The sequence below is a fragment of the Lepidochelys kempii genome, chromosome 4 (genome assembly GCF_965140265.1).
Source record: "Lepidochelys kempii isolate rLepKem1 chromosome 4, rLepKem1.hap2, whole genome shotgun sequence".
Taxonomy (NCBI): Eukaryota; Metazoa; Chordata; order Testudines; family Cheloniidae; genus Lepidochelys; species Lepidochelys kempii.
The window spans coordinates 122,812,316-122,825,424 of NC_133259.1; the positions used below are offsets into that span (position 1 = coordinate 122,812,316).

The 13,109-nt window shown below is 44.0% G+C and overlaps 1 protein-coding gene across 3 annotated transcripts in view; it reads right to left on the reverse strand.

Annotated features, from left to right (window-relative positions):
- NAT8L (N-acetyltransferase 8 like) overlaps positions 1 to 9,226 on the reverse strand; it is a 52,507-nt gene extending 43,281 nt beyond the window's left edge. Inside the window, exons 1-2 of one of the 3 annotated variants that reach the window (XM_073342731.1) lie at positions 8,495 to 9,226; positions 5,797 to 5,961 (exon numbers count right to left, since the gene is read on the reverse strand). In XM_073342731.1, coding sequence (XP_073198832.1) covers positions 5,797 to 5,961; positions 8,495 to 8,828 — 499 coding nt within the window. In that variant the 5' untranslated portion in view covers positions 8,829 to 9,226. The other 2 variants (XM_073342732.1, XM_073342734.1) reach the window with 2 other exon arrangements.
- Positions 9,227 to 13,109: the final 3,883 nt, after the last annotated feature.

A 13,109-nucleotide genomic window follows, 5' to 3' on the forward strand; every position in this document is an offset into this window, starting at 1 on the left:
ATACTCCTCTGTGTAACTGACCCACTCCTTAGTTAACGGACAAATAAACTCACTGGACAAATTTCTGATCTCAGCTAGACTAGAATAAAGTCACAATACTGGCAAAACTTCTATCAAATTCACTGAAGTAGGACAGGGGCCTACCTCTCTGGGGCTCTGCCCTGTGTAGCTGTGCCACTCAAGGAAGAGCCCTCGAAGAAACTGTACTGGAATCACCACTTCTCCCTTGCTCCTTTTTCTTAAATACAGAGTGCAACTTACCATCCCCCTTGTGCCAGCCTAACTCTACCCACTGGTGCATCGAGGGCAGCGGTACATGCTCTGCCCATTTCCTTGGGAGGGAAAAGGGTGAAGGGGACAGGGAATGCAGGGGCTGTGCTCAGCACCAGACCTGGATTCAGGAGGGTGGGGTCTTATGTCCTCTTACTCTCCTGCCTGGACACGTAAGACAAGATCACAATCTAGCCCACTGACTGAGCTGGTCACTCTGAAAGCCTGCACCAGTTTCGTTAAATAAATTCAGTTAAAAGGGTTGAGATAAACCAGTATAAACTCCTGTCATTTCAATCTAAGAGTAGCTTACTTCACTTTAGATTAAACCTGTTCCTGGTCAATTTAAACTAAACTGCAATAGGAGTCAGAGTAGCAGCTGTGTTAGTCTGTATTCGCAAAAAGAAAAGGAGTACTTTTGGCACCTTAGAGACTAACAAATTTATTTGAGCACAAGCTTTCGTAAGCTACAGCTCACTTCATCGGACGCATTCAGTGGAAAATACAGTGGGGAGATTTATATACATAGAGAACATGAAACAATGGGTGTTACCATACACACTGTAAGGAGGGGGGGGACGAAGAGGAGGACACCGACACCTTTTGTAGTGATAATCAAGGTGGGCCATTTCCAGCAATTGACAAGAATGTCTGAGGAACAGTGGGGGGTGGGGAGAATAAACATGGAGAAATAGTTTTACTTTGTGTAATGATCCATCCACTCCCAGTCTTTATTCAAGCCTAAGTTAATTGTATCCAGTTTGCAAATTAATTCCAATTCAGCAGTCTCTCGTTGGAGTCTGTTTTTGAAGTTTATTTTCCACTGAATGCATCTGATGAAGTGAGCTGTAGCTCACGAAAGCTTATGCTCAAATAAATTTGTTAGTCTCTCAGGTGCCACAAGTCTCCTTTTGTTTTTGCAATAGGAGTGTGTTCACAGCCTTTTACACCAGTCCGAATCAGTTAATAAGACACCATATATTAAGTTGCAGCCACTCAGAATACAGAAAAATCCTAAATACCCAGGCTATTGTCAGATTTTAACACATTTAACCAGAATTCAAATGATAAAAAGGCTAGATTTACTTGGCTTAAAAGTGATCATCCTTTTTAGTGGCAACTACTTAATTTTCCATTGGTTTTCCAGTCTAGATCCCAATTTTTGAAGAATCCTGAGCCACTACAAAAATATACAAAACATCAAAACTGTGAAAGAATGTTACAGTTAAAACTTAAGAAGACACTGTGAAATTGATTAGGCAATAAAACTGTCATACCACAAAAGTACTGTACACAAAAATCCAGCTGTGCACATCTTATTTATGTTAAGAACTACTAGAGGCAGGGTTCAATTTCAAATTAACTTCTCACTGTTGCAACTACTGATTTAAAAACTTAATTACATCGTAGAGCCCACACACGACAACATTAGACTCAGAAATTTTCTAAAGACAGATAAGTGAATCTATCATTAAATGTAAGGCTAGTCACTTCCAAAAATTCAGCTCATCTATTTCCCTGACAGGCAATAAAGATTAATTTCTTTACACTAAAATTCAAGTCACTCACAATTAACAGTGATGCCCCGTCATCTGTAATGTTTTCCCCACTACTCTTTCTTAGTATCTGGGAAGAATGTGTCAATGCCATCATTTCAAACATGAAATGTTAGTCTTTTCACATTTTTAAAATTAGAAAGACAAGATTACTTACAGCATCAGGGTGTTTTAATAATCTGCTCTTATGCACTAAATCCCCAATCCAGGAGAGTACTAAACATATGAGTATCCTATTAAAGTCAGTTGCAGTCAATTGGATTACTTGTGTGCTTACAGTTAAGTGTGTGCATAAGTGCTTTGCTAGATCGGTCCCTAAATAATGGGGCAAGTAAGAGAGAAAACTGAAAAACTGAGTTTTGTCAAATCTAATTCTGCAAAACTCCAGTCAGCATTATGTATTTATCTGTATATACAGAGCCCATCTCCAAGTATCTGAGCACTAGAGAAAACTTAAAAACCAGCAATAACTAAAATACATTTATTTGGGACCAGTGGATCAGAAAGAAACAGCTATTCTACAAAACATGTAGAAAGAAAAAACAACACCACACCAATAATGCAAAGAATTGCTGAACATTGGGTCTTCAAGCCTGATGAGTAAGTAATGCATCTATACCAAAGGTCATGAAATAGCAACAGAGGCAATTCACTTCAAAGCTTCCATTAGTAATTACTCTGGCTGGGATTTCAAAACACATTGGAAGCTGTGTCCTTTCTGGTTAATGTCTGTAAAAGTGACCCCATATACTGCCTACTGAGTCCCTATAGATCAGATCTTTTGGGTCATTTTTAAACAGTGTTTTGTCATATTTGTTCACTGTGGGCTATTGCTATATCTGGCCTACAACTGCCATACATACCACACGTCTGTACGTCTCACTGTACAACCGAGCTCTGCTCCTCATTAGGGCCTCCAGTTGCTAGTGCACTACAAATAAATAATCCTGATCCCATCAAAGATAATAGCAAAACTTCTTCAATGGCAGCATGATCAGACATTATGGTTCTAGCAGTTTCAAGACTGGCCATCTGTCCTTTTTCTGATGTACCACTGTATGAAACACTGTTCCCATATCCTCCACGTTCAAATTCAAAAATAGCAAGCACTTACATAGGGATATCCAAGGAGCCAAAGGGAGTTAGGCATCCAACTAATTGAATTTAATGGGAGTTGGGAACCAAGTATTTGAAAATCCCAGCCTTAACGTTTATCTGTCTTGATGTTTACGTTCCACTCAAATATTAGGATTCCATTTTTTTGTGTTTTTTCACTCAGTCCTGAGGACAGCATGATTTCCCCTCCATACCTGCAGAGAAAGGTTTGCAAGTCTGGCGATGATACAGGAATATTTTCATGGAAAAATAAAGGGATTTAAATCCAGTTTTAAGCAAAATAATGGAGAACACAGAAGACTCTGGTGAGCTTGTGAAACTTATGGGAGTTCACTCACACCTTGGTTTCAGAAAAGGTGTTAGCAAATTATCTATGTAGTTGCTGTCAGTACTGTACAAGTTGTAACAGGGAGCCAGCACTTTTCATTTGAGAGCACTGTAATAATTTGTGGCTTGTGTCCTAACAGCAGATTATGAGGAATAAAATACTTGTGGTTGGAATTTGTATATCATCACGTCTGCATGTTGTGCAAACTGATAGAATATAACTGGCTTAGCATACAACTGACTTACTCATCCACACTCCAAGCCACCTCCAGGATGTAAGCAAACTTTACAATCTCAAAAGCCTACCACATTCAAGGCAGTGCTGGAAAAATGACAGTTTGTCTTGATATCTTAAATCAAAGGGAGGGAATGTGAAACTGAAAGCTGTATATGTTTTGGGAATAGGAGGGAAGGGTGAATTTGATGCTCATGAAAACAGAGGCCAGCTAGCATTACATAGGGTTCCACATTGAATAGGTAGGTGCATTGGAAGCTTCCCCACACATATAATAAAGCTTGCACCTAGTAGCTTCACCACTAAGCCTCAACCCTGACCTGCAGTTTCAGTCCCGTTCTGGCCCTGAAGCTCTCCTCAGCAGAGGCTATGAATTGTGCCAAGTTGTTCAACACTTCTGACATGAGCAACCCTTCAATAAGCAGTACTGATACTATAAATCTGGCGTAAACCTGCCATTTAAGGCACATTTGAACCCTGTCTACTCGTGTTTAAATTCTGACAGATTAAACCAAGAGGGAAGTCCATGAGTTTATTCCAAAATTGAATGACCCATGATGTCAGTAAATAAAGGCAGAGTTTAACACTGTAAAAATCAGATGCGTCTCATTCATAAAGAGAATGTGATTGCACTGATTACTTGTTCTCTGCAGTAACGTAAAGCAAATAACTACTGAAGTTTCTCATTCTTCATCTGAGTACATTTTCTAACTTAATTTTCTATACATACTAATGCTGTAAATATATTCATTGAGATTCATAACTTGAGCACTAGCCATACAACTCACAAGCGTTAATGAAAGATGCATGTCTAAAAACACTTTTCAAATTCAGATTATACCCTTTGTCAAGAATTCCAGATCACTTGTCAAAAAAGCTGCACAAGAGCCCACACTTTCTTTCATTAATAACCACTGCAGAGGTTAAACATTTTTCATTTTTAACCCTTATTTTTAAGGTAGCACCTCCTTTAATGAAGTTTGACATTTTAATTACATGCACACTATACATCACCCCAAATCAGTCAATTGCTATAAAACACTGATCTTCCCAATTTAAATTAGACACTGTAGAATCAGACATAATATTTGTGAGAACCAGTTAATGTATTTAGATGAGAAACAAGATCCGAAAGAAATTGTTCAAAGGCGTATTAATATTTTTATTACAGAATGAACAATTTTTTTAAAGAATACTGAATGTTGGAAATGGAGAAAAAATGTACTTGGTTGTTGTATTATAATATGTTAATCCTCTAGAAATGGCCAGTAGGAGGATCTTACACTTGCAGAACAGAAATGTTGCCGGGGGAAAATGAAAACACATTAAAAAAAAAAGTCTACAGTAGCAATAATAACCTGGCTTCAGAAAGTTACTGGCCATTAGCTTTACACTCCTAACCAGTCACTAATGAAATATATTTGTAGCCTCAAATATTAATCACCCATATTAGGTATCAAGGGGAACTCAAATATCCCCATATATTGGTGTCTATCATAAATTAAAACAAAAAATATATATAATTTAAAAACAAGGTTTTCCCTTTCCTCTGTTTCTTTGACAGATTCCTGTGACAATTCACCTTCTATTTGTGAGCATTTAGGAGACCCTAACAACATATTTACGTAACAAAAAATAAGAATTGTATAACACACAGTACACACACATTATGAATATATAGATGCATACATCACATGTGCAGATAGACAGTACCTCTTTACCTACCTGCTTCATACCTCTTCCAAAACACTTGTTTATGGGAAGTTCTTCTTGAATGATATATGAAAATATACAGACTAACTAAAATGTGTGGCTCCCAAATCTGAAGTGGTGGTATGCAAGTGGGTCCTTCTAAGCAGTTTTGCTAAAATTCCTTCCATCTCCCTGTCCCACCCTGTGCTGGATGCTGTCAGCTGGAGGATGCATGGGCAACTTATAGAGTCCAATGGATATAATTCTCATTAAATAGAACAGACTGGCGCAACTACCTTTAACACAAAAGTGCATCCCAAGGAAACTATAGGTCCAGCATGCAGTGCTTCTCCATGATCCCAGCTACTATGCCAGAATGCTGAAATTGAGCGAGCACTGCATTCTGGAACCTGTAGGCTCCCTGGGCTGTATATCCGTATTAAAGATTAGGGTGGTTCCTCATATTTTGTGCAGCCAGCAGGTTGCATTCTGGCCATTTGTAAGATTTCTCAGTGCTGTTGACATGAGAAAAGCTATTAAAAGGCCATTTTTCCATGAGCAGGATTTGGTGAATGTTCCCTCCATGGAATTAATACTCACCTGGTGGTTTCATGTAATAATTCTCAATATCAGACATGTCCGTATGCAGCGCGCACTCGAGATAGCTGAGGATAACTTTTCTACTGAAGTAGTACCTCATACCCATCAGAAAGATGGGCAAACAGCAGGTCAGCAGCAAGGACTTGGTCACAACAAAGCATATTACTATGGAGATAAGGAAGAGAAATAAACGATACCTGTCAGAAAAGAGAATTTAGTGTTGATTTCGGAATAGAAACCCATTTAAAAAAAAAATCAGACATAACATACATTTGTACAATATAAACAAAAGCTAATCAATTTACATTTTCACAATAATGTATTTTAGATTAATAGCACATTTTTCATTTAAGAACAGCCTGTAAAAAGTTTTATTTAAGACTCCCAATTCACAAGTTACTTTAAAAAATTCAACTATAATAATTATATCACATTTGATGAAGGATTTTGCAGTGTGTTTCTGTAAAAGCTCCCATCCAACTTGCCACAGTTGAAAAATCCTGCAAATATCATTGCGTCACACAAATATCAAAGACAGATGGTGTCTCTATTAAGATATGTCTGCGATTGCTGCTCAGACAAGATTTGACTGCATCACCAGTCCCTGCAGAGAAATCAAAGCACTAAAACCAAGATGTCCACATGTGACTTTCCATTTCTACAGCACTACAGGGGACAAAGCACAACTGTGACTAAGGAAGATATTTTGTGCACACCACCCAGTAGCTGTGTGCTTATTAATTAATTATTTTGGTCACTGGAAGTTATACAGGTTTTCCAGAAGGTCCCTAAGGGCCAGTCATCCCAAAACCTTACACTAGCCTGCTTCAGTATCAGGAAGCAACGTAATGCTGGCCTACCGAAAATAAAACAGCAGACAGCACTGAGATGGCTGCTGGCCCCATCATCACTTACCACTTTGAAAGCTGTGAATCTTAAGCAAGGATGTTTTTAGATCAATCACATAGGCACACAGAGAGAGGCGGGCATAGACTTCATTGTTCTCAGGTGCATTTAGTATCTTACCAATAATTACAAAGTTACCTGACATTCTTTATCATTCCCTTCTCTCTCCCTGGCCCAAAAAGTGAAGGAACCAGCCGTCTTGCCGCATGCAAAGGGCAAGGGCATGAGAGAGAAAAAGGGTCCACATGGTGTTTTCTTTGGGGGGGCTTTTGCATTGACGGCAACTGACATTATCTTGCAGAGGTAATTTTTTTTCAGCTATTAAACCCTATCAAGGAGCAAGTAAATATCGGAACAATCTAGTTTCCTCTCGGCTGCCAGCTGGCCAAGGCAGGGATCCCGCCTTAGTTTACGTTTTATGCAGCTTTGTAACTTGCATCAACCCCGAAGATGCAATGTTTAATAAACTCATAAGGCACGCGGCTTTGAATTAATACTAAACCGGGCAGCTCTCTGCAATACGCGCTGGTTACAAACAACGTCTCGCCCCTCGACCCCGCTGAGGTCAGGGCCCCGCGCGGCTGCACGCCGCAGGGAGACCCCAGCCGCCGCCTCTGCAGCCAGGAGGTGGCGCGAGACCTCCCGGGTCCAACGTCCCGCAGCGGCGGCGTCTCGCGCCCGAGCCCGGCGGTCTCTAGGTAACGCTGGAACCCGGCTGCAGCCGCTGCCCCGCCCAGGTGCCGAGAGAGAGCGGGGAAAGCGGCGGGCGGAGAGCGGCGGCGGCGGCGGCGCCGCTCCCATTCATCGCTTCACCTCCCCCCGCCCCAGCGGAGCGCAGCATCCCGGCCTGGAATAACTGGAAAGGCGAGTCTGTCTGCGCCGCGCAGGGACTCGCCGCCGCCGCCTCCCGCACAGGCGGCAGCAGCTCCCGGCCCCGCTCCGGCCAGGCTGCGCCGGGCGCACCGGCCCCGGGCAGCAAACCCCCGCAGGCTTGCAGAGAGGAGCACCCGCCGCCCCGCCCCACACTTCTCCTCCGCCCGCCAGTGCAGGGAGACGCACACAATACACACCCCTGCACCCCCTTCCCCAGCGAGCTGCAGGGGCCCCCCCTCACCTCCCCTCCCCTCCCCTTGCGCGCGCTCACACACAGGCAGAAGCAGAGCTCGCAAGTCCCTGCCCCCGACACCCAGTCCGGGGATACCTCTCCTAGACACCCAGAGCCACCGGAGCCGGCCGCGCGCCCCGCTCCCTCTAGAGGGAAGCCCCTTGGACACGCAGCCCCTCAGACCTGCAGAGAACATCCGCCCCCAACTTATCTCCCCGGAGGACGCTCCCCACCCCTAGCCAGTAGCCACGCGCACCCCATGTGCAAGCAGGGAACCCCCACCCACACGTTGCTCGCAGGCTGGCTGCTGCCCGCATGCGGAGTGCAGGCGGAGTGCATCGATCGGTGTTGCACACTCCGCTCTGCAGTGATCTCCAAAGCGGGGCTCACGGTCCAGTGCTGCGTTCCTGCTCCTCGCAGTCGCCCGAGGTAGAGATCCGCTCTTTGCAATATTGCGACTTTTTAACTGGCCTGACTTTTGCACCATGACAGGATAAGATGCTGAGGCTGCGGCTGTTCTTTCCCTCCAGCACCAGCAGCTCTGAGACAGCAATTCTGCACCAAATATTAATAGGATCGATGCAGGGATGGGTTCTCCATCCTTCAACACAGATCTTATTACCATTCTTCCTTTTTATTACAATTGCTGAACAAGTGTGCCCCCTAAAAAAAAGTGAATATACTTACTAGCGAGTATCCCATAGAGCAACTGAATGAGGGGGTGGTGTTTTAACCCTCTAAATGCGGTGTTAGGAATCCTTTCCATGATTCCTTCATAAAATATACGGCGCACCACCTCTTGCTCGGAAGGATGAAATTCTCGTATATAAACGTTGTCTTTCTTGAAATCCTCTTCCACACCACTCAGAGAAGCTGCGGAGGAGGAAGGTGAGCCAGATAAGGAGGGCCACATCTGGGAGGAAGACACAATGATCGCATCTTTTTTGGATCCTGAAATTGATTCATGATCTTCCGCCACAATCTTAGTCTCACAAACCATTTTGGGAGACGAACAATGCATGCAAACTGGCCGAGAAACAAAAAGGAGCCCGGCTTTAAATAAGAAACAAAACACGCCAAGCAGTAACTGAGAGGAGCAGCTTTTATGAGTGCGAAACAAACGGAGCTGCGTGGAAAGCGAGAAAGGAGGGCCAGTGCATTTTGGAGAAGTATTTATAATGCAGCAGAGCCGGTGCAATTCGGAATCAGGGGGTCCCTCAGGGTCCTAGCGTCCTTTGTATTGGCTGGCAGGGGTCACCATGTGATCTCCAGGGGTGGGGAGGAGAAACACCTCCTTTGCCTTGCGTTTTATTGCTCATTACTACAGCATGCATTTCATTTCCTCTTCTTTTAACTATCCAAGCCCTGCTGGGGTATACAGATACTACGCAAATCTGTCAGAGGTGGGCCTGTCTCCTTGGAGAGGAGAGGAGTATGATTGACTTTGTTTAGCAAGGGCTCTGACTGAGGTTCAGGTTGACACGTTGCAGAGTTCGCAGCATAAAATGTCTGGCATTTAGGTAATCTAGAATTCTTCTTGAAAACTACCTGCTCCTTAAAAGACTACCAATTCCTCTTTGTTTCAGTAAAATCTATGTAGGAAAAACATGCACAGATTGTTCTAGAAATAGTGACTATCTCTCTGTATATACATGCTTGCATACATTTACATGGCTGTATGTATATAGATTCTTGTGTATACATGCGCATATATAGCCAGTTATCTAGAACATCTGTCTAAAAATCCACTGATATATACCTATATAGTCATTATTCTGCAGCATGGAATCTCATTAATGGTCTCAAGAAAGTGGAAAACTTGAGGTTGATTTGGCACCTAATCCTAGTGATTCGAATTTGGTCTCAAAGTATGTAGAGTTTATAATGCACGAAGTGCGGCATGTATTTATTAATAAGGCCTTATATCAAAAGCGATAGGGGTGACAAACTAATGACAACTTTGAATTTTCATTAGGGAACATTCTGGTTTCAAAATGCATTTGCTTACTTTTCAAAAATGTAACTAACACCTGGCTAAGTTCCTGCTGGAGGCCACATTCAGCTGGGGGGGAGTTCGCTTTTCTTGAGTGGGAGAGCAAGTCACTCACCACTGCGGATAGTTTCCGGGGATTAATTCTTTCTTCCCTCCCTTCGTGCATATAAAAGCAGCACTCTCCACCCCCAGTCCCTATTTCTAAAAATACACCGCTCAGCTCCACAGAAGTAAACAGCGATCTCGAACCCACGTGAACAACATTCAAAGGGATTTTGGTGTGGCAAACATTAGGGGATTGCTTTCCTCGCGCGATTCTTCCCCCCCTTACAAGAAAACAATCAAAAGAAACATTTTCAGTTGTCATCAAATAACACACACACAAGCTTAGGTCGCGCTGAACTTTTTCTGCAGCAGGAATCCCGTGCCCGGCACTACGGCGCTGCATTGTTTTCCGCCGGGCGCCAATAAAGGTGAGTAACGTGCCCCAGCCCCCGGGGCGCACTCCGCCAGCAGGCTCCGGCGCGCCACTCCCACGATGAAGCGCCCTCGCGCCTCGGACTGCCAGGGCAGCGCGTTTTGCTCCTCGGGCGACTAGACGCAGGGTGTGTGGGGGGGGTCTCCCTGCCCGGGACAACCCTGCGCCCGTTACTCGGGCTGTGCATTGGCCGGAGCCTCCCCTCGAGGCTTCCTGGAGAATTAGGGCTCGGCAAAGCCATTCAAACAGGCGGACCCGCCAACTCCAGCAACCCACAAGGAGCTGGGGCTGGAGGAGGGGCGCGGACCCGCAGGAGGAGGAGGAGAAGGACTCTCGTCTCCGCAGCGCCCAACAGCTCAGTCTATCCCGGTTTCAACCGGCCGGGACAGCATCGCTGGTCTCCCCCCACTCCTCCAGCTCCCTCCTCCGCTTGAAGCATGCGCCTTGCAGCTTCAGTGCAGGTAGCGGCTTAGCCACTGGCTTGCGCGCAGCGCGGCTTGGCGAGGAGGCGCGTGGGGAAAGGGCTGGCGACAGCGCTTCCCAGCTTCATTAATGCGGGCGGCGAAGAAAGGAGCAATCGCCCGCCTCTCCCACTGGAGCCCAGGCTGCTGGCATGAGCTGCCTTCTCCCCAGGCTGCCGGTTCCCGCTGGGTTTTACTGCAAGAGGCTGGAGCACCAGGCGCTGGCTACAAACAGTGGTGCAGGGGTTGGACCCAGAGAGACTTGAAATTTAAGTGCCTGCGAGTGGAGCTGCTCTTCCGTTAACAGCCATGAGATCAAACAATAGGAATAATGCCTGGCAATAAAGGAAATGTTTGTGGTTTGATAACTCTTGAATTATAATCGCCCTGTGTTTATACTGCTGAGAATTTACTAGGCAAGACAAGCACAGCGGCTGTTCAGTGTATTGATGAGATCAGTAACTGGTGAAAAGCTAGGAAACAAAGGTAGGAATAAAATGGTCAGTTTTCACAGTGGGGTCAGGTAAATAGCAGAGTCACCCAGGGAACTGTACTGGGGCCAGTGCAGTTCAACATATTTATAACTAAGCTGGAAAATGGGGTCAACAGTGAGGTGGCGAAGTTGGTAGATGATACAAAATTACCCCATGGTAGTTAAGTGCAAAGCTGACTGCAAAGAGTTGCAAAGGGATCTCACAAAACTGGGTGACTGAGCACCAAAATGATTGATGAAATTCAGTGTAGATTAGTGCAAAGTAATGGACACTGGAAAACATAATCCCAACTATACATATAAAATGATGAGGACTAAGTTAGCTGTTACCATTCAAGAAAGAGATCTTGGAGTCATCGTGGATAGCTCTCTGTGAAAACCTCTGGTTAATGTGCAGCAGCAGTCTAAAAAGCTAGCAGAACATTAGGAACGGGCTAGATAATAAAACATAAAATATGGTAAAGTCACTATTTAAATCCATGGTACGTCCACACCTGGAATACTGTGTACAGTTCTGGTTGTCCCATCTCAAAAAAGATATATTAGAATTGGCAAAAATGATGAAGGGGATGGAACAACTTCCAGATGAGGAGAGATTAAAAAGACTGGGACTTTTTCAGGTTGGAAAAGAGATGGCTAAGGTGGGCTATGAGGGAGGTCTGTAGAATCAAGAATGATGTGGAGAAAGTGAGTAAGGAAGTGTTATTTACCCCTTGACCTAACACAAGAACCACAGGTCACCAAATAAAATTAAGAGGCAGCAGGTTTAAAACAAACATAAGGAAGTACTTCTTCACACAACGCACAGTCCACCTGGAGAACTCATTGCTAGGGATTGTTGTGAAGGTCAAAATTGTTACTGGGTTCAAAAAAAGAGCTAGATAAGTTCATGGAGGATAGGTCCACGAATGGCTGTTAGCCAGGTTCGTCAGGGACACAACCCCATGTTCTAGGTGTCCCTATACTTCTGACTGCCGGAAACTGGGACTGGATGATGGGGTGGAGCACTCGATAATTACCCTGCTCTGTTCATTGTCTCTGAATTATCTGGCACTTGCCACTGTCAGAGGACAGGATGCTGGGCTAGATGGACCACTGGTCTGACCCACTATTGCCATTCTTATTTTCTAAAATCTAAAGGCAAACACTGAGCTGAAGTATTCTTTTTAATTTACAGCCCTTTAGGTCTTGTCCAGACAGGAAGGTTAATCTGCAGCTTTTTGCTGCATCAGGTAATACAGTTTATGCAAGCCGCAGTAATAAGGTGCACACAGGATGGTGTGCCCTGTCAATGTGCATCTTTGTGTACGCATGGCAATTGTTTGCTGCTGACTGTGGGCATGGTATTCTTGGAGAGTATCCTGTTCCTAATGTTCTGTTAGTTTTTTTGACTGCCTGCTGCTGCATGTTAAGCGGATGTCTTCAGAGAACTATCCACGATAACTCCAAGATCTCTTTCTTGAGTGGTAACAGCTAATATAGACCCTGAAAACTACAGACCTCAGGCAAGATCTTTATGTCTTTGAAGTATATTTTAAACAATATTTAATTTTCATCTAGCTAGGCTATGTAGAAGTCAGAGGTCCATATATTTTTGTTTGACCTCTTCTAGTCAGACATTTCACTTTCCTGAGACAACTAGCAGTGTGCACTTGTTGTTTAATAATTAGCCAAGATACATAAAAATCAGTAGTAAGAACCCATCCCGTTCCTTTTTAAGAAGAATAATGTCCTGGATGTATTGTAATCACTGAAGCTTCCTCCCTCCCGTCCAGCCCAGGACTCCCCTATTTTACCTGTCTGAGGGCTTGTGTACATATAGAATTATTCCTGATTAACTCTATGTGTGGACATCCTTATTCCAGAATAGGAGTTAA